At 41.6% G+C, this 26,680-nt stretch overlaps 1 protein-coding gene and 1 non-coding gene across 2 annotated transcripts in view; one reads left to right on the top strand and one right to left on the bottom strand.

Annotated features, from left to right (window-relative positions):
• Positions 1 to 2,398: 2,398 nt before the first annotated feature.
• LOC150039538 (uncharacterized) overlaps positions 2,399 to 26,680 on the top strand; it is a 62,412-nt gene continuing 38,130 nt past the window's right edge. The window contains 4 exon segments of the mRNA XM_090327763.1: positions 2,399 to 3,031; positions 3,033 to 3,806; positions 3,963 to 3,993; positions 21,616 to 21,620. Of these exon segments, the coding sequence (XP_090183889.1) occupies positions 2,399 to 3,031; positions 3,033 to 3,806; positions 3,963 to 3,993; positions 21,616 to 21,620 (1,443 nt within the window).
• Positions 7,001 to 7,105, bottom strand: LOC150039541 (U6 spliceosomal RNA). Its single transcript, XR_016534335.1, has one exon. It is a non-coding gene; the product is annotated as a U6 spliceosomal RNA (small nuclear RNA).

The raw sequence follows: 26,680 nt of genomic DNA, 5'->3' as shown, positions 1-26,680 counted from the left end.
CATGCTTGGTAAGCACTCTACCACGAGGACAAACTCCTGGCCTGAGTATCGTTTTCTTTCTTTTAAGGAAAACTTCAACTTGATTATGTAATCCTTTTTTTTTTCATTAGTCAAGGGCCTCAACGCTGTCCCTGAGTTCTTCAGCTCAAGGGTACCACCCTACCCTTGAGCCACAGCCTAACTTGCCTTTTTCTAGTGATTTATTCTCATTATTTAAGCAGCCAAATCAGTAGTTTGAAAAAAATTCTGAACTATGTTCCCTAATAAGGGACTGTCTTTACAAACCTGAGATGATTAATGTAGTTGGATATATAATCTAGAGTACAATGTATGTGACTATTGAAAGTATGATCTAGGAATCACTAAAGTGTGTATTCATAATCCAAACCGGGCACTGGTGCACTGGTTTTGCTTGAAATCCTACCTACTCAGGAGGCTGAAATCTACCTACAATCAAGCCCTCATGAGCTGGAATTTGAACCGAGGGCTCAAACTGATTGAATGCTAGCCTGGAGTAAATGCTGAGTTCCAGGCACACAATGGGGAAAAATTCTAAAGCTAGGGAAAAGTTAATAAATGGAACCAGTGAGAAATGAGAAAGGAGTGTTAGGAGCAACCTTGTGAACAGCATGTGTGAGACCTTATAACACAGATGACACACTATGAGCAATAATTCTCCACTAATCCTTATCCACAGGGCATTGTTTAGCCAAACCTATATTGATTGTACAGCTTGAGCAAGGTGCAGATCCATGGATATGAGAAGTCTCAGAAAAGAATTTTACAGGTGAATTATTGGATTTTGCAAAGTGATGGTGAAAGCAGAGCACAGTAGGTAAATACATCTTGAGCAGTACTAAGCAATAACATTCCTAGTTCCTGTAGTTCTGGGTGTTGCAAGAATTCATATGGAGACGTAATGAGTTTTGTGTGGAAGTAGAGTTAGAGTTAAAAATTCTCTTCTTTGTGGAAATTATTCTGAAGCAAAAAAAATAGAGATACAGAAAATGAAATTTCATTTTCTCTGTAACTAGGAAAACACAGATATAGTATAAAATGGAATATGCCAGTGATGGTGTCCTCTGATAAGAAAAATGGCTTGTCAGTGGTGGGCAGAGACTGTGATTTTGAATCAAAGGTTATAGTCTACAGTGGATGATTGACAGCTCCTGAGCTGGATTATCCTCGATCTTTCATTGTTCTGATGGTCAGGATTGCCTGAAAAGGGATTTAGACTTAGACTTTGTCTAAGATTTATAGAAATGAACTTTAAAATTCCCATAGATACATAAAGAAGTTGATAGTGAGAAGTTAGTACTGAAGAGATTTGTGTATAAATCCTTACTCTCAAGAACCATTACCACTTAGGTAAAAGGCAAAGGGATGGATAAAATACTTTAGTGGTATCCTCTAGAAAATATGCCTGTTCCTCACTTAATGGTTGAGAAGGGAAATGGTAATATACACATATTTCAAGAAAATAAAAGAAACATCTTATTCCCTTATGATAAATCAAAATAGTATTTGAAAAACAGAACCATAAGGATACTATATGCAGATGATAAGTACTCATCTTAAAACCCTACCAATACATAGTAGAATTATTTGTGATGTTTTAAAGTCCTAACATTTAGGATGGGAGAAAATGTCTTTACCTTGACCTGGCATGGTGGTTCACACCTGGAATCCTAGTTACTCCAGAGGCTGATATCTAAGGATCATAATTCAAAGCCAGCCTGGGCACTAAAGACCCTGAGTCTCTTATCTCCCAATTAACCACTAGAAAACAGGCCATAGCTCTGTGTCTCCATGGGTATGGTGGTAGCCTTGAGCTGAAGAGCCCAGGGACAGTGCCCAGGGCCAGACTTCAAGCCCCACAACCAGAACAACAACAAGAACAATAACAACAACAACAAAGCCGGGTGCAATGGCTCACATCAGTAATCCTACCCAGGAGGCTGAGGTCTGAGAATCAAGTTTCAAAACCAGTCCAGGCACGAAAGGACCTGAGACTCTTATCTCCAACTTACCTGGAGAAAATGGGAAGTGGGGCTTGGCTCAAGGGTAGGGTGGTATCATTGAGCTGAAGGGCTCAACACCCAGGCTGACTTCAACCTCTGGAATGCAAAAAAAAATTAAGCAAAGCAAACTTCTTTACATTAAAGAATATTGGAATCTTATTTATATTTTTGTCTTTTTTTAATTTTAACTCGTTTTAGATGTCCAAGAAATGGAGGACATAATTACAACCTGCCAGGAAAATTCAGTTGGATGTCTTTGTGAAGTAGCAGTCACGAATAGTTGTACAGTGGAAGAAAGAGGGAGATTAGTGAGAACATTTGATTTGACTTCAAAATGTAAGACAGAGCTGAGTAGAAGTAATCTAGACTCCTTAGTGATGAAGACTGAAGAATTCAGTGAGTGTCAGAACATGGGACTTTATAGTGAGCTTGATGACATACGTGCTGCATATAGGCCAATTGTATCTCCTGTAGTTGAAGAATCCTTCAGATATTCAGAGCATTTTAGACCAAAATTTGAGTATTCTGATGAGCTGGAGTATTTTGAAAATGGTGAAGAAGGGAAGGTTTTAAACTCAGAGAGCATAATTTTAAAGCAGAATTGTGTTCTTGTGGGAGAGTCTGACAATATCCATAAGCAGCATAGAGATGACTATGATAATTCTACTCACAATACCCAAACAGTAGTTCAGAGAGGGAAGAAAACACTTGAATGTACCAGATGTGGAAAACCATACACCAGGAAATCAGCTCTTAGGAGACACTGGAGAATTCATACAAAAAAGAAACCATATGAATGCAACAGACATGGAAATTCTTTCACCCAGAAGTTAGAATTTAATAATCATCAGCAAATACACACCAGAGAGAAACCTTATGGATGTAAAGATTGTGGAAAGTCCTTCTCCCAGAAGACACACCTTTCTACCCATCAGAGATTACACACAGGAGAGAAACCTTATACATGTAACATGTGTGGAGAGTCTTTCACCTGGAAGGATCGCCTTACTAACCCATCAGAGAATACACACAGGAGAGAAACCTTATACATGTAACACATGTGGAAAGTCTTTCACCCAGAAGAAACAGCTTACTACCCATCACAGAGTGCATACAGGGGAGAAACCTTATACATGTAACACGTGTGGAAAGTCTTTCACCAAGAAGGAATACCTTACTAACCATCACAGAGTGCATACAGGGGAGAAACCTTATACATGTACTGTGTGTGGTAAGTCTTTCAGCGACAAGTCAAACCTTTCTGATCATCAGAAAAGACACACAGGAGAGAAACCTTATACATGTAACATGTGTGGAAAGTCTTTCACCAAGAAAATAGAACTTACTCTCCATCAGAGAACACACAGAGGAGAGAAAACTTATGAATGTAATGAGTGTGGAAAGTCATTCTCCTGGAAGACAAGCCTTACTAATCATCAGACAACACACTCAGGAGAGAAACCATATGAATGCAAGAAATGTCAAAAGTCTTTCAGAATGAAGTCATACCTCATATTGCATCAGAGAACACACTCAGGAGAGAAACCTTATGAGTGTAAGAAATGCAGAAAGTTTTTTGCCTACAAGTCACACCTTAATACCCATCAGAAAACACACACTGGTGAGAAACCTTATCAATGTAACAGGTGTGGAAAGTCTTTCAGAAAGAAGTCATACCTCCCTTTGCATCAGAGAATATACACAGGAGAGAAATATTATCAATGTAACAGATGTGGAAAGTCTTTCATCTGGAAAACAAGCCTTAATAATCATCAGAACACACACAAGACAAAAATTTTATGAATACAACGAATGTTTTTCACCCCGAATGCAAAACTTACTAATCCTCAGAATACACACACAGGAGAGAAAACTTAGGTAATCAGTGTAAGAAACCATTCATCCAGAAGACAGACCTTGCCAACTATCAGAAAAAAAATAACAGGAGAAAAACCTTATGAATGTTATAAATGTGAAAACCCTTTCATCCAGAGGAAAGCCTTAGTAATCATCAAAGATGACAAAATGAGAGAAACCATATGAAGGTAACAAATATGCAATGTTCTTCACATAGATATGACACCTAAGCAACCATAAGAGAATTCTCACCGATGAGAAACCTTAAGACTGTAATAAAATATGTGAAGTCTTTTTCCTAAAAGAAAACTCGGTTTGCATCAGGGTACTCACAGAGTGAAGGCTTATGAATATAGCAAATATGCAGTCTTTCACTCAGAAGGCACAGTTCAGGGTTCCACATGAGAGAAATCCTATGAATGAAACAAATGTGGAAAGTTGCTTGTTTTTGTTTTTCTTTTACTTTATTTGTCGGCTAGTTAATTGTATGTAAGAGTAGTTAATGTCTGGTAGTTAATTGGATATGAGTCTCTTGGACTTTTCATGCCATCGCTGGCTTTGAATCATGATCCTCAGATCTCAGCCTCCTGAGTAGCTAGGATTCCAAGCTTGAGACACCAGCACCTGCGAAGTTTTTCCAAAAAGTCATACCTCAGTTTGCAGCAGAAAACACACAGGTGAGAAATTGTTTCAATGGAACAACTGTGGAATGTCCTTTACTAAGAATTCATGGCTCTGTACTTATAAAACACACAGGAGAGAGAAGTCTCATTATTATAACAATCGAGGAAAATCTTCCATCTGGAAGGCACACCTCAGTGTTTATCAGTGAAGTGATTTGCTAGAAGAAAAGTGGCAAACAGAGCAAATGTTCAATGAGTTTTAATCAGCCAAGAACACAGAAAGCATCTATTTCTCCACTACTCCTCTAAACTCTCTCGCTGTATGTGTGGTCCATGCATTATAGCAATGACATACTACATAGAGTTCAATTTTTGAATAGAAGATGCAATTCCATGTTTATCATAAAATTTGCACAGAAGTCAAATCTCTCTTAACACCTATTTTTTTTTGTGGGTCATGGGAGTTGGACTCCGGGCCTTGGCAATGTCCCTGAGCTCTTCAGCTCAAGGATACCACCCTACCCCATTCAACCACAGCCCCTCTTCCCCTTTTCTAGTGATTAATTGGAGATAAGAGTCTCTTGGCCTTTAGTGATCTTTACTGCCCAGGCTGGCTCTGAAAGTCAATCCTCAGATCTCAGCCTCCTGAGTAGCTAGGTTTACAGGTGTGAGCCACCATTCCCAGCTTGTCTTAACACCTTTTATTCCCTACTTAGTTCCTGAAATATTCAGAGAACATGGAAGGACACACTATTGGGTATACATTTTCTTTGAGTGTTGGTAAAAGTCTTGGCAGCTTGAACTCGGAACCTAGGCACCTTGTTAACCATTTTTGCTCGAGGTTAATACTCTACCAGTTGAGCCACTGCACCAATTCTGGTTCTTTGGTGGGTAAATAAAGAGAAAAATCTTTAGAATTTTGATGAGTAACCCCAAAATGACTAGTTTTTCCTTTTTTTGAATTAATCACTAGTGATGTGTTGTTTGAGATGGTTTATCTTACTCATTGTTTTTTCCTGAGTTATAATAAAACACAGGTGTGGATGATATGAAGTGTCTTTGCTTTCTCCCTGTTCTGGAGGTTGAAAGAGAAGCTCTCAGGAGGATGACTATCTCTCTGCCATCACTACTTTTCCTTACTCCATCTCTCTGAAGATAGCTGTACCAAAACACAATTAAGGGGGCCAGGAGTTTGGCCTAGTGGTTAAAGTGCTTGCCTAGCATGCATGAAGACCCGGGTTCGATTCCTCGGTACCACAAACATAGAAAAAAGCTGGAAGTGGTGCTGAGACTCAAGTGGTAGAGCTCTAGCCTTGAGAAAGTCCAAGGACAGTGCTCAGGCCCTGAGCTCAAGCCCAGGACTGGCAAAAAAAACAAAAAACAAAAAAAACAAAACACAATTAAGACATGGTTTTGTTAAACTTAATTCTGGAAGTAATGGGAAAAATGAGGAAGTAAAGGAAGTTAGAAGATGGTTAGATGGAGCCAGTCCTGGTGTGTCACGCCTATAATCTTAGCTACTCAGGAGGCTGAGATCTGAGGATCAAGGTTCAAGGCCAGCCTGGGCACAAAAGGACTGAAAAAAATTAACTTTACTTTCTATTATTGGGGTAATGTATAGAGGGGTTACAGTTCATTGGCCAGGTAGTAGGTGCATTACTTCTCACTCATTGACACCCCTTCTCATGATTTTGAGACTTGTGATTCTTATCTCCAATTACCTCTAGAAAACTGGAAGTGGGGGTTGGCTCAAGGGTAGGGTGGTAGCCTTGAGCTGTAGAGCTCAGGGACAACGAGCAGAGTGAGTTCAAGCCCCATGACCCACAAAAAAATAAATAAGATGTTAATAGTAAAAGTAGCCTTGAGCCAGGAGTTGTTGGCTCACGCCTGTCATCCTAGCTACTCAGGCGACTGAGATGTGAGGATCACGTTTCAAAGCCAGCCTCGGCAGTAAAGACATATGGGTCCTGGCATTGAGGATCAGGGGCAAGGCAAAAGAAGCTGGTCCTTCCCATGGGCACTGAACCATGAAGCAGCCCCAACCCAGGGAAGACCAAATCAGTGGTTGGGGTCAGTCCCCATCTCCCTTTGTACCCCACCTGTTGGTGACCATTACTCAGCCTGTTCACAGAGTGATATGGGATGGTTCTCCTGATGACTGACCTGTCCTATTAATAAATTCATTTATTAGATAAATCAAAAATTTTAAATTAATTTTTTGACAGTCCTGGGGCTTGAACCTGGGGCCTGAGCAATGTTCTTGGGCTTTCTCATTGCTAGATTTCTACCACCTGAGCCACAGCACCACTTCTGGCTTTTTTTCTATGTATGTGGTACCAAGGAATTGAATCCGGTCTTCATTCCTAGTAGTCAAGGACTCTACCTCTATGCCAAACTACTGGCCTTGCCTTTTCTTTAATAATTTTTTTCAGCTAACTACTGAGTGGCTAGGATTGCAGTGTGAGCCCTATCCTATTTCAAAAAAACAAATATATGTACAAAAATATGGAATGCTTCACAAATTTACATGTCATCCTTGCACAGGGGCCATGCTAATCTTCTCTGTATCATTCATTTTGGATATATTTATTACTAAGTGTTTTATTGTTTATACTAGTGTAAACAGTATTGATTCCTTAATTGTAAATTTCCCACATATGTATGTCCACTTTATAAAATTACTACATCCTGTTACTTCACATTGAACTGTTATTGACAACAATAATTTGTAGTGAAGTCTTGTGAGTTTTTAAATCAAAGATAATGTAAGCTTTGGGAGCCACTGGCTGCTGCCTGTCATCCTAGATCCTCAGGGTGTTAGCTGCTTAGGTTCCACCTGGGCAGAGACAGTGGCTGCTGGAGAACAATTACCCGCAAGGCCTTGCAGGCTCCAAGTTTCCACTGAGTCAGCACTGTGGGGAGAGTCCCACCCTCAAAACTAGTGTTGGACACCATGGAGCCACCAGACCCCTGGTGCCCTCTTATGCACTTGCTAGTAAATACCTGTATCCGTAGAGATCGGCCTTCTTGTGTAGCTTTCCAGTCTCTCCCGGTGCAATCTTGTGGTTCCAACCTCAGACCTCCCCCCTCCATCCTCAATGGTGCACCCTGCTTCTCTGCTGATCCAACCACACCCAAAGGTTGGTGAGAAAGTGGTAGGGGTGGGTGAAGTGGTCCTCTACTGGTGTGCACTGGGAGCTGTTGTGCAGCGTTCACTTGGCCTGGATCCCTTGGGACCCAGCATTGGACCCCAGCATCCTCTGCTGCTGCTGTAATGAGTCCAGCTCCTTTGGCTCTGCAGATAGTGCTAGAGCCTAACTGATACCCAGCTCCTCTGGTCTTGGGCTCCTCACATGCCTTGGCCTGGGACTGAGGACACCCAGACCTGCTTTGACCTCAGCATTTCAGTATCCTCAGCCCTGAAAAGGAGTCCACGCCTTGACCGATGCACATCATTCCACCTACGGGCCATGGGTTTCTTCCTGTCGAATATTCTAGTTGTCGTGTGCACACACCCATTTTTAAACCTGAGTGCAGTCAGTGCGCGCTGCCCTGAGACATGTGTCTATCTTGCCTACCAGTGTTGTGGGGAGTCCACATTCTTGGGGACGACACAAAAGTTGTTCAAACATGGCATTGGTGGCACCTGCCTGTAATCCTACTGCTAGGAGGTTGAGATCTGAGATGTGGCAAGAGAGTCCTTGAGACGTTTTTAATTTTGCTAGCTCTGGGGTTTGAACTTAAAGCCAGAGCACAGGAATTGGGCTTTTCCCTTAGCTCTTTTGCTCAAGGCTTATTGCCCTACCCCTGGACACACAGCTCCCTTTCCCATTTTCTAGTGATTAACCAGAGATAAGAGTCTCAGGTTCTCGGGCCAGGAGTTTGGCCTAGTGGTAAGAGTGCTTGCCTAGCATGCACAAAGTCCTACATTCTATCCTTGGTACCACATATATAGAAAAAAGCCAGAAATGGTGCTGTGATTGCAGTGGTAGAGCTGTAGCCTTGAGAAAGCCTAAGGACAGTGATGAGGCCCCAAGTTCAAGGCCCAGGACTGGAAAAAAAAGAGTCTCATTCTTTAGTGCCCGAGCTGACTAGTAGCTAGGATTACAAGTCTGAGCCACTGTACCCAGTGCCATTTTGAATTTTATCATAGGAACAATTATGACAGACTTTGGTGGCTTATGCCAATAATCCTCTGCTTAGGAGGCTGAGATCTGAGGATCAAGAGTCCAGGCCATCCCAGGCAGGAAATACGGTGAGACTTGTCTCAAGTTAAGCAGTGAGAAACCCGGACGTAGTGCTATGGCTTATTTGGTAGCATGTTATCTGTAAGAGAAAAAGCCAAGAGAGAGGAAGAATCCTGGGTTCAAGCCACAGTCCTGACACACATGAAAGAAAAACAATGAAATTATTTTACAACTGAGAAACCAGACTCTTGTTCATCATAACACATTACAAATTGCTTATATGAGAGTTGGCTAATGGTTTTGTCTTTCCTTCACAGAGGTGAGCTACTGCTTTGTGTTCTCAGCCAGTCTTGGTAATGGAAATAGACTCTCTGTAGCACATCTGCAGAAGGGCAGAATCATTCCAGAATTGTGTTCAGTTTATGTCCTTGCAAACTGAAGATGACCATCAGCTGCTACTTTCTACATCAATGGCTAGGGATATAATCAGTGGTTTGTTTCAGCGAGCATCATAGAACTGTGATTTCTAATTTGAGTGAGACTAAAAGGGGTCAGTCATTCTCCTTTTCTGTTTCAGAACTTCCTATTAGTGTCAGTACTAAAAATGTCAGGCATGCACTGGTAAGGGAATCTCCTCTGAGTATAATATACTCTGCATTTTATTTATTTATTTTTTTGTCAGCCACTATTTATTTTGTTTACCTAACACTGATAATGAACTAAGTGCTATATTAAAGCAATTTATAGGTCTAATAGTCTTGAAAACACAGTTTGAATTCATCTTACATTACCAAATAAGCACATCACAATTTTCCAAATTAATGTCAGCTCATGTAACTGTGTAATTGCCTTCCATTTTTCATCGTAAGTTAGAAGAATAGCACAGATGGCAAAGTCATTCTGCTGCACAGTAGGGTGACTAGAGCTCACAACATAATAATGTAGAGTCACATAATGGTGTAATATAGTTCACAATAATACACAATATATTTACAAAAAGATAGAAAGGAGAATTTGTAATGACCTTATCATAAAGACACATGTGTAAGGTGATAGGACTGCTAACTACCTTGAATTTATCATTTTACAATGTATACTCTGCGTTTTAGAAAACAGCCACTTAATTTTTACTTTTCTGTTGTGTTGAGGCTATTGTTTTTATTTAGTATTCCGAATGAAACCACCACTGCTATAATAGAGTAAAAAAGCAATTGACAGAATGAAAATGCTAGGTTGACAGAATGAAAAGGCTAGATACTCATTTCTCAAGTATGCAACACTGAATTTATTGCTCCAAGATGCCTTTGAGGTTTCATTTGTTGCTCTTTTTTTGTAATAGTAAAAGATGTTTGTTCAAATACCTACCGTAAGTGTTATACACAATCTTTACCCACTCTTTGATCTCATATATTTGGAAAATTGATTTATTTTTTCCTATTCCTCTGATTTGATGTTATGTTTAACCTGCCCTTATCCTTGAATCATTTCAGGTCAAAAGTTGAGAGATGGCCACTGTGATTTCCCTTGGTGGGGTTTCAGACAGCCTGGCTTTCTCTCCTTTGTACAGGCTGTTTCAGAATAAGTGATGAGGATGACAAGATCTGTGCATGGGATACACTCTCCATAAAAATCAACTATGATGTCAAATCTTTTTGCAAAGTTATGCAGGCAAGGATGCTTTCTTTTAAGCTTTTTTTTACTTTTTTTCAAATACTTAATCACCTTTTTTTTTACTCTGGGAAATAAAAAGTTAAACAAAAATTTGGTGAAATTTGAAACTAGGAAACTAAAAAGCAGCCATTGTCCCTGAAGTCAACATTTAAAAATATTAGAACTATGTTCATACGTTTTAAATTATTAAAACTTTGTTCAAGTGTTTTAATTGTTAGTAATTAGAGCAAAGCATGATAGCTGTCATATGTATTCCTAGTTACTTCAATTACTGAGAAGCCCTGGAGGGTGTCTCCTGACTGTAATCCTAGTTACTCAGGAGGCTGAGATCTGAGGACCCCGATACCAAGAGACTCATCTCCAATTAATCACTAGAAAATGGGAAGTGTGGCTGTGGGTTTAGGGGTAGGGTGGTAACCTTGAGATGAAGAGTTCAGATACCACGCCCAGGCCCAGAGTTCAAGACCCATTATCCCACCGCCAACAAATAAAAGATACTGAGAAACGGAGGATTAGGCAAAATGTTCACAATACTGTATCTCAATCAATAGGTGAACCCAGTGCATTGTGCTTTTTACCTCATCTACTTAGAAAGGGTAAAAAGAAAGATTGTGTTCCAAGTTGACCTGGTCATAAACATAAACCCTAGTATAAAAATGAGTAAAACAAAAAGAGCAGGGTGTGCAGCTCAACTTGTAGAGCACTTACCTAGCATGAGTGATGCCTCGAGTTTAAGCACAAGGATAGACAGGAGGGAGGATTGAGAGAAAAAAGGAAATTGAGGAGTTATGATATAATCACATACTGGAATTATGTGAAGTACTAAGTAAAGGGGTTACACATGTTTTATATGAAAAGAGAATATAAGTTGTTTTTCTCCAAAATGATACTTACGTGCCTGTTTAGTTTAAAAGCAGTTAATGATTTCAAAACAAATAATACAAGAGTGATTAGAAATGAATCATTGTTTTCTCATCATTTTTTGCTACATTCCTCATTTACAAATTTCAAAGAATTGTTGTTGACTATATTCATTATTTGTTAATTTAATCATTCATCTTGAGTCTGTAGTCTATTGTGTGCACTGTTTATATTTATGATCTTTCTTTTCCCTTCAGTCTTGGGGCTAGAACTCAGGGTAATGTCACTGAGCTCTTTTGCTCAAGGCTAAACCACTAGCACATTGTGCCACTGTGCCACTACTGGTTTTTTAGTACTTCACAAGATGTAAGAGGCTTACAGTATCTTTTCTGCCTCGGCTGACTTTGAACATGAATCTGCAGGTGTGAGCCACTAGTATTTGGCTGAACTCATTTACTTTAACTGTTATGTCTGTGTAACCTTATCCCCCAAATACCTTCAAAGTGAGATGCAAAACTAGCTTTAAAGAAAAACCACCATCTGAGGCTGGTATCCCTTCTCTGAGCACAGTGCCAGTACTAGTTTCCTGGTGGTTTATTAGGGATAGAGTCTCACGGACTTTCTTGCCCAGACTAGCTTTGCACCTTGATCATCAGATCTCAGATTTCTGAGTTGCTAGGATTACAGAACCAATACTTTAAGAGGCATTTTCAGTGTATGTCTTTGGATCCTTTGTGGAAGATCAGACAAATGTAAGTATATGGTTTTATTTCTGGGTCTTCCAATCTGTCCCATTGATCTTTGGGTCTATTTTTGTGTCAATATCAACTTGTTTGTGTTACTATGGCTCTGTAACACAATGCATTATTTCCATGTGTACTGTTAAAGAGGGATCACTTGACAGTGGTACCTGTCACATGTATGGCAGCATGTCCTGTTCCATATATACCATTCAGTAACACCTCCTACCCAGTATCTTAGATAATACTATTTCCTTTTATTTTATCATGCTAAACTTAAGTGCTAAAAGACTCATAGGGTCCCTCAGAGAGTGCTTCAGAAAAAGTGTCCTTATGAGAGATGACAGTTCCATGAATGTAGCTTCTCCAGACATTTCAAGGGAAAAATGTGGAGTTGAAGAGAGAGAATTAATAGTCCTTAGTGTAGGCTAATGTGTGCACTTGTATCTGAGAATTCAATAGAAAAACAAGTATAAAAAGGTATAAAGATAGAAAAACTTGTGAGTACATGAAGGAAATTCCTTTACAGAGTTACAGGATAACTTTGTATGTTAATCTAAGTGCTATCAGAAAAGAACTCAAAACAAAAATTGAAAGTGCATATCAAATGAAGTGAAAATAGATTTTATTTTCATTATAATTATTAGATATTTTGGAGAATATTCTCAGAATATAGTACTACCTCCGAAACCAAACTGTACACTATATCTAAAAATAGTTGTAATAAATTAAGAATCCTAAGTTAACAGTGTTTCTGAAGTAGCATGGTAGCATAGTTGTGGACAGCGAAGAGCACAGACCTATGGCCACCTAATCTTTGACAAGGGAGCCAAAAAAATAGAATGGAAGAAAGACAGCCTCTTCAACAAGTTGTGCTGGCAGAACTGGTTAAGCACGTGCAGAAAACTAAAGTTAGATCCTTCTTTGTCACTCTGCAATAGAATTAACTCCAAATGGATCAAAGACCTGGAGGTAAAAGCTGACACACTGAAAACTTTACAAGAAGGAATAGGAGATACACTAGGCCTCCTTGGCATAGGTCGAAACTTTCTTAATAAGGACCAAGAATCAACAAATCAGAGAAAGGCTGGATAAGTGGCACTGCATTAAACTGCAGAGCTTTTGTATGGCAAAGGACATAGCTAGTAAATTAATTAGGAAGCCTAAAGAGTGGGAGAGGATCTTCACCAACCATTTCCACTTTTAAAAGATACTTTGTCTTTACCCCATAGAGTGGCAATGACTCAGGCAGGCCTGTGATTGTGCCCTATAATGTGTGAAGCCTGGAGGCAAGCCTGCTGGAGATGCTGGTGATGAACCTGGTCCCTGCACACCAGAAAGGTCATCTTTTTCTTTATTTGAAACTTTCTACACAATTATATACTCTGTGGGACAATGGAGCAAGTACTGGCTATTTTGTTTAGAAAGTGAATGTTCCTTCTTCAAGCTCAGGGCTACTCGGTCTTTCATGGGTGAGACTGGGGAATACTTGGCATCTAGAGCCCATTTGTTCCCACTGGGGTATTGTATTGGGAATGTGGGATCAGACAAGTGCACACCTTGTCCAGTTTTCTAGACCTGGCCACCTAGAATATTTCATTCCACTCAGAAGCTATAGAAGCCTCAGAAGTCTACTTAGTGAGAGACTATGATCAGAGGCACAAGATGCTGGCACACAACTTCAGCTGTCACATGGTTGAAGTCCTAGGAAACCACATTTCCAAGTAAGGTTTCAAAAGCAATCTTGGAGGCCTGTGGAATAATGTAGAGGGAGGAGAGCTAGGAAGAAAGTGGACTGAGGACCCTGTGTCTACTGAACCACCAGGCAAGGACAATATTGGGCTATTGCATTTACAGATAGATGAAGCATTTTTATTTTTGGTTCTGATTCTGTGCCTTGAATTCAGGACCTGTTTTTTTGTCTCTGATTTTGGTGGTGAAGTATTGGAGTGCTCATCACTTGAGCCATAGCTCCATTTTTGGCTGTTTGCTGGTTAATGGAGATAACAGTATCGTGGAAATTTCCTTCATAGGCTAGTGTTGAACTCTGTTCATCAGAGCTCAACCTCCCAAATAGCTAGGATTTCAGGAACAAGCCACTGTCACCATGCAGAACATTTATTTTTTAGAGAAAAGCATAGACTTATGCCATGTGCTTTCTTATTGTGCATTATCATCTGTGATTTAGCCAAAGCCATAGATATCCCCTTAGTTCTGGAAGAGAGCCTCCAGGTGACTTTCTCTTCCTTTTCTTTATCAGATACAAATCACTCCAGCCTAATTGTGAGGAAGATGAGCAGGTGAATAAGAAAGTAGGCTTTGGGGCCAAGAAAGGGCTGTCCTTGGATCTGGGAATCTTTGGACCTTCTAACTCCAAGTGCAAATTTCTCCTTTGCACACCACTTGTGATTTTTAGCAGGGGATTGAGTCTTGGGACTTGAGTGGATGGCAGAGCACACAGTTGGGGATGTGCTTCTGGTCTGAGGAATGACAGGGAGGGCTTTGGGAAGAAAGTCTACAAGTAATGTTAAAATTGCCTCTCTCAAAGAAATTTTGAGGACTTGTACACTAAAACTTTCTAGAATTGAGTGGTGAAGATCATTCTGCTTGCAGTAGTGTCTACTTCTTTCACAAGTTGCATGTGTATATCTAAGATGAATAGCCTCTGCCTGGGAGTCAAGCGAGAAAGGAGCTTGGTGGGAGGGTCCTGATGATAGGGAGGGTGGCTGCTCACTCTCCTGTCACCAATCTGCCCACAGCACCCCTGTTCCTATTAATATCAGTACCATTAAAAGGAAAAAGAAACAAAGAAAACAGAGGAGAGGGACAGAGACAGAGAAGAAAAAAATAAATAATTATATTGTCGGGCATGGGGGTTCACGCCAGTAAACCTAGCTACTGAGATATGAGGATCAAGGTTTGAAGCCATCCCAGGCACTAAAGGACTTTAGAATCTTATCTCCAATTATCATCTAGACAATGGGAAGTGGGTCTTGGCTTCAGGGTAGGGTAATAGCCTTGAGCTGAATAGCTAGCTCATGGACAATATCCAAGGCCCATGACTCATACAGAACAGAAAAGAAATAATTATAATTTTTGAAATCCAGAGGCTAGGCCCTGAGTTCAAGGTGTAGTACCAGCCATGGAAAAGCAAAACAAAACCAAACTTGACATATGGTGCAAGTAATAACACTCAGTAGACTTGAGAAAATGAAAAGTTCAGATAGAAGCACCAGCCCTTGAGTTTGAGGCATAGTACCAGCACCCAAATTTTAAAAATAAACATGAGCAATCAGGGTTTGGCTCAAAGTCGACAGCCTGCTAGCTCTGAACAAAAACTTTCAGGGAGAGTATACTAGGCCCTGATTTAAAACCCTAGGAAAAGCACCAAAGGGCAAAACAAAACAAAACAAAAAATAAATGTTAACTTGTAGTTAAAAACTTCTAGCTGATCAGCTCACTGAAATTTTAGGATCACAGTTCTAAGCCAGCTTGGACAGGAAAATCCATGAGACTTCTTGCATTATATGCCAGTCCTGGGACTTGAACTTGTGGTGTTTTGCTCATGGCTAGAGGCCTATTACTTCCTACCTTTTGGTGGTTAATTGAAGAGTCTCATGGAGATCCTGTGGACTTTTATCTTCCATTAACCAATACAAAGGGCAAGGGAACTAGAAATTGACCTGCTGATATCACTGTAAACAATTTTAGCCTATAGAAAGGAACAGAAGGAAGGAAAGAAGGAAGGAAGGAAGGAAGGAAGAAAGAAAGAAAGAAAGAAAGAAAGAAAGAAAGAAAGAAAGAAAAAGAAAAAGAAAAAAGAAAATGTTAGTCATTCCTTCAGTTCAAACCTTAGGAATAAAACAACCAAACAACCAACGAAAGTCAGAAAATCCCTTGTGGCTTATGAAGAGACTGTTAGTATTGAAGGGGGAAAATTAGAAAATGTGGCCAGATCACCAGGACAAGAAAAAAAAGAGTGTCAGAAATTCACCTTTGACTCAAGGTGTGAAGATGGCTAACATGACAAGCAAAAGAACAAAAAGAAAACAAAATAAATAAAAATGCCAACTCAGAGAGACTTGCCAGTGCCTCCTGAGTTCAATCCTTTCAATTAGCAGAATTAGCGCCCAAATGCACACGAAAACTGAAAATTTGGGTTGTAGCTGTTAGAAATGAGAAGAGGAGGAGGAGGATGAAAAGGGGAAGAAGAGGAAGAAAAAGAAGTAAAGAAAGAAAAGGAAGAGGAAGAGGAGGAAGAAGCAGCAGGAGGAGACCCTAAATATAAGCCCCAGTATCAACAAGCTTCTTCCCCATCAAAATAATTAAGAATAAAATGAATGTAAAAGAGGGTAAAAGAAAAGAAAAGCCACAGAAACACCTTAAAGTGACCGGTGAGATGTTTGCTTATGTCTGTAGTTCTAGATTTTTAGAGGGCTGAGAGTTGTGGATTTTAATTTTCACCCAGCCCAGGTAGGAAAAATTCCTGAGTATCCATGAGACTTGTAACCAATAAATCACACACAGGGGGAAAAAAAGAAACAACAACAACAAAATCTAGGAAGATTGAGCTGTAGTTCAAGTGGTGGATCAGTAGCTTTGACCAAAAAGCTAAGGGACAGTGCCCCAGACCTGATTTCAAGCTCTATAACCAGCAGAGAGAGAGAGAGAGAGAGAGAGAGAGAGAGAGAGAGAGAGAGAGAGAGAGAGAGAGAGAGAGAGAGAGAGAGAATTAGCTGTAGAGACAAAAGGACAGAGGGACAGAGAGGAGATCTGAAAACATTTAATATGATTTTAAAATGAAATATAGAAGTTGAAAAAGAGTTGTTTAATAAGACACAAGAAAAATATAAGAATTTTTTGACAATGAAGGTTAAAATATCAAGCTGAACTCACGCAAAATTTACCCCAACCTACAAAAAGCCCCGTAATTTTGCTTTCTATCAGAGTTGTCAGTACTTTAGAACTGAAACTTCACAGCCCATGTTGAGATGATCTTCATTCTCTGATGCCTGTGGATGTGCAGCCCTGGGAGAACTGATGGACTGTACAGTATCTGACCTGTCTTATTTCCCTTGTGTCTGGGACTAGTCATGTGTTGGGGGTGGGGGCATGGGTACAGGAAGTGGAAATCAATCTTGAGGCACATTCTCACAGGAGGAGCTCACAGAATTCAGAGTCTTAACAAGCACTGATTTAAGCTACATTTTTCTTTTTTTTCCCAAGGAAGGGTGGAGTTATGTTACACTTATACAATTACTGATAGACTTCACAGATATCTACCATAAAGAAAATACGGATTTTTCTACATTTTATAAGTAAAATTAGAATTAAAATGAAATTCAAGCTTAAAAGATTCAGTCATGAAATTACATTTTAAAGAGGGAACACAAATACCTTTAAACTATTCCTAAGTGTGTCAAGGAATGGGGGCATACAGAGAGGACAGCATTGCCAGCCACCCACAGACAGTTAGTCTTCATTATTTTCTTGTCATGATTGATCATGTTTTATTCTTTGGAGAACATTCACTCTATTTTTCCTATGAAAATCAGTTGTGTTTTCAGGCAGTATAATTTGTGACTACCTGAACACTGATCCTTTTATTGGAGTCACAGTGCCAGAGACTCAAGCTCCTTCTCTCTTGCATGACCCTGGTGTTACAAAGCCCCTGGCTGAGATTTTTATGTGAACAAATGGGTGGGTGAGAAGCTTCCCTGTGTCAGTGACAGGGCTTCTGGCTCTTGGTGGCTTTGGTATTTTTCAGGACTCTTCACTGCCATCTCTGAAACTGCCCGTTATTGGGCCTGCACACAGCAGCACAATCTCCTCAAAGTAGCCATCATCCTGTTCACCACCCCCTTCATTCTCTGTTTTCTTCAGGAGCTAGAGGCTCTGATATCAAGCTGTGTCTGCTCCAAGGGAAGGACACATTCCTCTGAGATGTTGTTCCAGGTCCAAAGCTAGAGCAGCCAGGGGTCTATGCTGAGCATGCTGGGGGCTCAGCAGCGGGAACTTTGTGCACAGCCTCTTCTGGCGGCTCCTTACAGCCATACCAGGCATATCTTTTAGGCCTCATTTCAAGCTCCTTGCAGCCCTGACTCTTGGTATCCCACAAGACTCTGTTTTCATTCTGGGGCTGTGCAGAGGGCAGGGATTTTGCCTTACCTCTAGGGCAAAATGTCTCATGTCTCTGTGGCAGGGAGAAGCCTTCGAGGGCAGCCACTGCCTCATAATATGCCATGAGGCTGTGACTGAAGCTCCTCTGCAGGATCAGAGGGGAATGGAGGCAGGGAGGCAATTGTGCCTGTCTTCTTTTCATTACAGGTCTGCAGACACTGAGAGGACAATGGTAATGAATGAATCTTGGAAGGAAACATACCTCTCTCATCCAGTAGGAAGTTGGAAATGTTAGGGACAGTGGCATATGGCTGAATACCCCACTCCAGGCATTGACCTGTCACAGGGCTGACTCTCTGTGCCTTCAGTCCGACTTGAATGAAAAATAAGTGCCCATCACATCATCAAAGGATCTGTACAGAACTGATGCGGGGATGTGCTCCCTTTAAATGGGAACTGTCCTGTTATCATAAACAACAGGATGGGGCCCAGACTCTAGACATCTACCGTGAAGCCATCGTAGGCTTGCTTCAGAATATTTCAGGTGCACAGAACACATAGACACCATGAATATTTGTGATCAACTGCCCTGGGGCAATCCTCAGGCTCAACCCAAAGTCACTGACCTTGGCATTGCCATATTCATCCAGAAGGATGTTGTCAGGCTTCAGGTCCAGATGTGCAATCCCATGCTGATGCAAGTACTACAGAGCATTTCCTATCTGCTTCAGCAACCTCTTGGCTTCCTTCTCATAAAGCCAGCCTGATGCTTCGATACAGCTCTACAGGTTTCCCTTGGTGGCCATTCCCATCAACAGGTAGACATGTTCCTCTTCCTGGATCACTTGATAAACCCTGATCACATGGGGTGATTCAGAGCCTTGACAATATCCACCTGATTGTCCACCAGCATGAGGTACACTTTTGTCCCCAAAATTTTTACTGCTACCTCACTGTCTGTGAGGCAGGGATAGGCCTTTTTCACCTGCCCAAAGGAGCCATAGCCAATGGTCTGCTGTACATGATATTGACTAGCAAGGAAATCCTCCTCTGAGGAGGAGAATGTAGGGCATTTCCTGTCTGTTGACTCCATTTTTCTCATGGGATGGCAAGCAGCCAACCCCTACCAAACAGCTAAGAAAATATGGTGGCTAGGAAATTTTAACTATACTTAGCTAAGTTAATATGACAATAAATATAAATATTAATATATATATAACAATTTTATAAATCAGTGGAGTAGGTATCAAATCTTAATGAAATTTAGCTAAATCAATTTAGTGGTAGCATATCTTAAATTAGCACAATCTAAACCACAAAGTAATGTCAGTCCTCCAACCCACACAATCCAAAGCCTCCCTTCCTCCCTTACCCTCCAATAAAAGCATCAGCTTAGATCTGATTTACTCCAGCACTGCAAAGTAGCTCTCTCAGCACATTAAGTGAAAATGGAGAGAAATTAACAGCCTTCTGTAACCCCTGCAGGCACCTCACAATGGCATGTGAGGTGGGTGAGGAAATGGCCAAATAACAGTGGCCTAATGGCATCATGGAAGAATGGACCAATCGCAGCCAGGCCTTGTGTCACCAGGATTGATCGGACCAGTTATAGCCAGACATAGACCCACTGAGGTTCTAGTTCTTAGGAATGTTGTAAAACACTTCAAGTGGACTCCTATGTGCATCCTCATTGCAGCATTTTGGGAACCATGAGGACTGGACAAGTGCCTCCTTCCTTTTCCAGGGCCATGCCATCCTAGGATCTGCTTTTGCAAGTCCTTGGCTTTCTGGGATTTGCTCCCACAATCCCTGAAACCATGGTGAACACAATGATCTCTGGAACACACGGGGAGTAGCAAAAGCTACGAGAGTGGCATCAAGTTTAAAAAGAAAAAATTGATGTGTCTGGTTTGGTACCATCTTTTTTTCCTGATTATTTTTAAAAACTGAAAATATTTGTTACAACTTGAGAGAATAATTAAAAGGCTTGGACCGAGAGTTTGGAATAGTGGTAGACTGCTTGCCTAGCATGCAGGAAGACCCAGATTTCATTCTCGATACCACATACATACAAAAAGCTGGAGGTCTGAGATAACATAGTACATTAAGGACAACAATAATTCCTTATATGGTTTTTGTTTCAATATCCTAGAAGTCCTTTCAATTACCTTCATACTACATGGCCTTATGTATCAAGGTTTTGCTCTATTGCAAATCTCTGGTAGGAGAGCCCAAGGTTTCTACTGATTATGACAAATGAGGGAAACCATTGAGTCTAAGTTCCTTTGAGTCTGGCTTACTTACATGATTTTTTCTAAGTCTTTCCATTTCCTAACAAATGGGGCGATGTCGTTTTTTCTGACAGCAGCATAGAATTCCATTGTGTACAAATACCACATCTTGTTGATCCACTCATCAACTGAGGGACATATAGGTTGGTTCCATATCTTTGCTATGGTGAATAATGCTGCAATGAACATTGTTGTGCTAGTGGATTTAATATGCCCTAGTTTCTGGATGGTTGGGTAAATGCCAAGTAGTGGAATTGCTAGGTCATAGGGGAGCTCTATGTTTAGCCTTTTGAGGCACTGCCATATTGCTTTCCATAGTGGTTGAAAGAGTTTGCACTCCCACCAACAGTGTAGTAGTGATCTCTCCTGGCCACATCCCTTCCAGCCTCTGTTGTTATTAGTTTTCCTGATCCTGGCCATTCTAACTGGAGTGAGGTGGAATCTTAGCTTTGTTTTGATTTGCCTTTCTTTTATGACCAGAGATGTTGAGCATTTCTTCATGTGTCTATAGGCCATTTTTGTTTCTTCTTCAGAGAAGATTCTCTTTAAGTCTTTTGGTTATCTCATATTGTTACAGTATCTCACTTTGTTATCTGATATATTGGATATATTTGTATTTGGTTATTTGAAATTGGATGGGGGGTGGGAGGAGGGTAATGGGGACCAAGACATGTGAAATGGTATCAATGTATGTGAATTAATGCACCTTCTGTCTGGCAAATATCATGTAACCCTTTTATTAATTACAATAAAAATATTTTTTTAAAAGCTGGAAGTCATGCTGTGGCTCATGTGGTAGAGCACTAGTCTTGGGGAAAGACCAAGGACAGTGTTTAGGCCCTGAGTTCAAGCCCCAAGACACTCAAAAAAAAGAAAAATAGCCTTGCTGGGCGGTGGCTCATGCATGTAGTTCTAGCTACACATGAGGCTAAGATCTGAGATTAAGGATCAAACCCAATTAATCTCTATAAAACAGGAAGTGAAGCTTGGCTCAAGGATAGGATGGTAACTTAGCTCCTGGACAAAGCCAAGGCCCAGATGAGAGCTGAGGAACATCGCCCAGGCCCAGTTCGACTCCCATGACCCAAAAAAAATGAAATAAATAAATGAAAATAAAACTAAAACATTAAGAAAATCATAGATAAAATCACAAAACAAATTCTCACAGTAAGAGAAACTTGTTGAGTGTTGCAATGAAAAGATACATAGTGACAAACATGGCCAAGAAAGACTCTGTCATGGAGGTGGGGTGAGGAAGGGAGAATCAGGAGTGAAGCCAGGGGCAGGCTCCTTCTTTCTGCCTTCTGTGGATTTCCATCCTTTGCATGTACATTTCTTTCATTTTATGCAGCATTTCTTGCACTGGATCACAGGGTCTCGCTCCATTTAACCCACTTCAATTGCTTGTGTAAACATGAGCGACATCTGGTCCATATCCACTCCCTGTAAGATTTACTATCATCTGTCAGATGAAAGGAAACCTTATTTTCCAAAAGATTCTTCCTTTGTAATCCAGAGTTACTTGGATGAAATATTGAAGTTGATGGGCAAGGGCTATAATAGGGGGCATAATTGCCAGACCCATGCCTAAAAAGAGGGACCTAGTTTTGAACTACCGGCTCTTAGCCTGAAAGCTGGAACTTCACTTTAAAAATTGATAATTTGGGCCAGGACTTTGGTTTAGTGGTAGAGTGATTAGCTACCATGACTGAAAACACAGGTTGGATTAGTTTGTACCACACTGAGGAAATGGTGCCAATGAAAGTGGGCAGGGCTTCCTGCAGGCCGGGCAAGCACTCGGTAATTGGCAACCCTCACAACCCCCTGGTCTGCCTTTGGAACTGCAATTGTCACATCTCAGCCTGCCAACAAGCTGTGATTTCAAGGGTGATGTACTGGGCCCAACCAGGCCAGGTTATCTTCCCAATCATTAGAACTTGTAAGAAAATCCGCATTCATACATAAAAACATGATAAGGGTCTCCCTAAATTTCAAAACACACCAGGAGATATACTTAGGAAATTGAATGACCAGGAAGTTCCCAGACTTGTAACCCCATATGGAATAAAGAGTCTGAAGAACTGATTCAGTTGCAATTTACTGATAGAATAGAGTGCTGTTGAAAGAGCAAACATTTCAGGATGATTGACTCAGCCGAATACTTTGATCCATCTTGTCTCTTTGAAACATCATCTGGCACTCTCTATCCTTCAGTCGCAGAGGGTTCTTCTCCAGAAACTCCAGAGAACTGCTGAGAATGAGGTCACAGAGGTGTTATCTGTTGGGGTCCTTTATTGAAGGAACCAGACTGACAGAAAGCCAATGTTAAGCAAAGTTTTATTTCACACCAAGCACAGAGAATGACAATGACCAGTCAGGGCCGGCTCTGTGAAGAGAGAGTGACCCCTCCCAGCCTCACAGGCTATGTTCTATAGGGCAAAACCACAAAGCCCAAGTTTATCACAGCTCCGCAGCTGCTACAGGCTGATTGGTTACAAACTGCCCAGTTACACATGTGCTTCTGATGATTGGATATCTTCACCTGGCCTGTCCCAACCTTGAGACTGAGCCTCGTGTTTGGAAATGGACTGGTTTAGGGGACTGTTTGCAAGTCATTTTCAGTGTCTTCACGGTCAGTTTGCTTTGAACTTAATTCAGTAGTCTTATTTTGAGTGTAATATTTTTAAACAAGGTCAATTTGTTTTTTGCATCCATAAAAAATTGTTCGCTCAAACAAGATGGAGTTACTCAGGCTAGGATGAAGTCACTCAGGCTAAACACTGGTCCTTACAGTAAAGAAACTGATCCTTAAAAAGTCCACAGATCCAGCAGAAGTGGGAAAATCATACACACCATAACACAGTTCAAAGAGAAGTCAGCAGGTCCTGTGATCTGTCATGTCATTGCGTTTTCAGGACACCAGTGAGATGCATATCACTTTCACAGCTTCTGATACCAGTAATGGTGACAGGGAAATCTCCCCTCGGAGTCCATGCACATTCTGAAGAGTTTCCCAGCAGCTCCAATGTCATTGGCCTGCGGGAAACACAAGTACTTCTACCTAATGGCATACACTTTATTTTCTGGAGAAATAAATGAATGTCCATAGGTGATGATCTCAGTGAAGTTTTTCCATTGAAATATATAGAGGGGTTACAGTTATATTCACCAGAGAGTAGGTGCATTACAGCTCACACATTGGCACCCCTTTTCAGATTCCTGTTCCCATTTCCCTCCCCCTTAATTTATTGCTTTATCATTTACATGTATAAGTTTACCAGTGCTTCATCTATTATTTTTACAGAGACATGGAGCTGCCTTGATCAAATTCCTATTTCCTTATTGCCCGTCCTATCTCTACTTCCCATCTTGTAAGTTTCCTACTCTTCCACATGGGACAGGTACATATCCTAAATGGAGATCTAGCAAGCCCCAGTGTCTCAGGCCTGTAACTCAAGCTACCCAAGAGGTTCAGATTTGAGGATCACTCTTTGAAGGCAGCATTGGCCAGGTCTTGCGGCTCAAGCATATAACCCAACCTACTCAGGAGGCTGAGATCTGAGGATCAACATTCTAAGCCAGCTAGGCATAGAAGGATCTGAGACTCTTATCTCCAATTAATCAGTAGACAACAGGAAGTGGAGCTTAGCACCTTGCTATGGCAGTAGCCTTGTGCTGAAGTGCTCTGTGACAATAGCCAGGCCCAGAGGAAGGGCCGTGGCCTTGAGCTGAAGAGCTCAGGGACAGCACCCAGGCCAAGTTCAAGTCACTTTATTCAACCCGCACCCACTCTCCACGGACCAAAAGAAAAAAAAAAAAGAAGGCAGCATGGGCAGACAGGTTCATGAGATTCTTCTGTCCTCCAGACCGCTAGGCCCTAGAAGTGGATCTTTGGCTCAAGTTATTCCCCACTCATCATGAGGTCATATCGGGAAAGTGCGAACCCTCAAGGTCCAGGGACAGGACCAGCACCAAATTGCAAAACAAAACCAAAACTGAGAGGAACCCGGCGATGTTAGGAGAGCACCAAAACACAGGTCTTTCCTCGCTTGTTCCTTCCCTTCTTCGATCAGGCCCTAGAGTCCTCACAAGGTAGTTGGCCAGCATTTTCAGAGAGCCGAACTGTTGTATTCTGGCAACGGTTTGGGGGTGAGGATTCTTCCTTCTCAGAATGGTTTACTCTCCTGTGATCTCTGTGTTTGGATGGGTGAATCAGGACTAGATTGGGATCCTGTGTGAACTCTATTTTCCTGAGGTTGAGCTGAGACTTTGCCCGGTTTTGGTCCCTGAAGACCTTTTACTGTTATAGGGAGATTTCTTTCAGTGATGTAATTTCCACATATGGTGGTGACTCGACAAGTTCATGAGGAGTATCCTTTTTCAGATGAAGATGGTTGGTGCTTCTCTGCTTTCCATGGATCTTGGGAGCTGTTGAGTCCCCGCCTAGCCACAGATCCTCACCAGTTCCCTTCTGGTTACTGCCCTTTTGGCTATAAAAGAGGACGTTGGCTCGTTGACTCAACACCGAGGAAACAGCACAGGTGCTGACCTTCACATCATCCATTTTATACCACTGGCCATTCCCAGCTATGATGTAAGAGAAATAATGTCCATTGTGAGTCCTCCACCCACCATGAACCAGCATGGTATACAGGTTGTACCAAGTGTTTCCTCCCTCAGTTGACCCACGTATGGTCACTTATGAAGACACTGAGGAAGCTGCACAAGCCCATCCACTTTGTCCCCCGTCAAAGGAGAAAACCTTTTTACCATGAGGTTGAGGACCTTGGAGGCACTGTGCAGAGTCAAGGTTTTGTATGCTGACACTTTGTGCAGACAAACCCCACAATAATAGGCATCTTCTCTGGCCAGCTATTCCGGATTGATAAGTTGGGCCAAAGCCTGCTGAACACTCTGCTCAACATGATATCCAGCAAGATGTCCAGATAAGGATCAAAGGTATCTGAAGTGCTCTGGCACTGGAAACACATGATTTGGGACCTCCAGTATCCTCCAAAGATTTCCCAAATGAATCCCACCTCCTGACTGGCAAGATCCAAGCTCTTATCACAAGACTAATCAGTTTTCTCCATGGACTCAAAGATGAACATGAGAATCTCATGGGCATCCTCCTGCTTGTGCACGTGGAAGCCAGCTCCGAGTGCACAGGAGGGCTGAATGATAGCCCCGGAGTGCTGGAAAGGCTTTCCTGGTGAGCTTGCATCACACACATCATGCAGGTTGTCTTCTGGCAAGCCATAAGGGAGGACCCAGGGGACAGCATGTGGCTGGCAAGTGGGCCTGTGTGAGTCAGACAATGCAGAGTGGAAATCATGTAGCAAGCATTGCCTGTGTTCTTGAAGCCGGCGCCAACCGTGCGAGGTGGCTCCCAACTTAGAGGAATATGCTCTGTGGGATCCAGGGCTGGCTGGAGAGGAGACATATCCTTCGAAAGGTTTGGATCTTTCCCAGGTGACCTGGAGGAACCTCGGAATAGATGATGCCACAAAGATATTTTAGAATTCACAAGGGCAAAAGGCAGAGAATCCAAGCCTCTTGCTTATTTCCTACCTTTCTCATGCTTTGGAAGAATGGAGCTGACAAAATTCCCAAGGGTGAGCCCAAAAGTGGTCACCAAATGTACTAATGGAAATCCCACTGTGATGGCAGTGGTTTGCATCACGCAGAAGGGGGTAAACTCACTGCTTGCGGATCCCTCAGAGTAACATTCTCCATGGGGGAATAGGGGAGACAACACCTTTCCCTGGCATCCTAATCTTTTCCCACCAGATACACAGGAACTCTGGAATTTCTCAAGCCTGAATCTGAGCCCCATAGAATGGGAGAAAGAAGCAAAGAAAAGAAGGAAAAAAGAAAGTGCCCAGGAAACGTTTTCTAAAATTTTCCATTCCTCTCCAGTGTGAAAGGAATAATCTCAGCTAGAGAGTAGATGAATGACAGGTAGAACCACAAAGCAGCCTCTCAAAGTTTTCCAAGGTATGCAAGAAACACCCCCCTTCCAAATTCAGGCCCACGCTAACCAACCCTCCTGGAGAAAGGAGCTCCTCAGTATCCCTCCTGGAATCAGCAGGATATGATGTTTCCTCCTCAGCAGTAGCTGCCAAGTGGTCATTCTTCTCTTCCACTCTAGCTTCTTTTCTAGTTCAGCCCCTCCTGCCATGCCTTCTCCTTACCATTGGCTGATGGGTCCCATCCTAAATTCCACACACCTTTGCCTGGTTGCAGTTGGGATGGGCTTGCTGTGCCCTGTCCTTTCAACAAGAATGCTCAAGCTAAAACTGTTTCCAT

The sequence above is a fragment of the Megascapheus bottae genome, unplaced genomic scaffold (assembly GCF_031878675.1).
Source record: "Megascapheus bottae isolate mThoBot1 unplaced genomic scaffold, mThoBot2.hap1 HAP1_SCAFFOLD_144, whole genome shotgun sequence".
Classification (NCBI taxonomy): Eukaryota; Metazoa; Chordata; class Mammalia; order Rodentia; family Geomyidae; genus Megascapheus; species Megascapheus bottae.
Note: the sequence above shows the minus strand (reverse complement) of the source record. Positions and strands in the feature narration are given on the sequence as shown.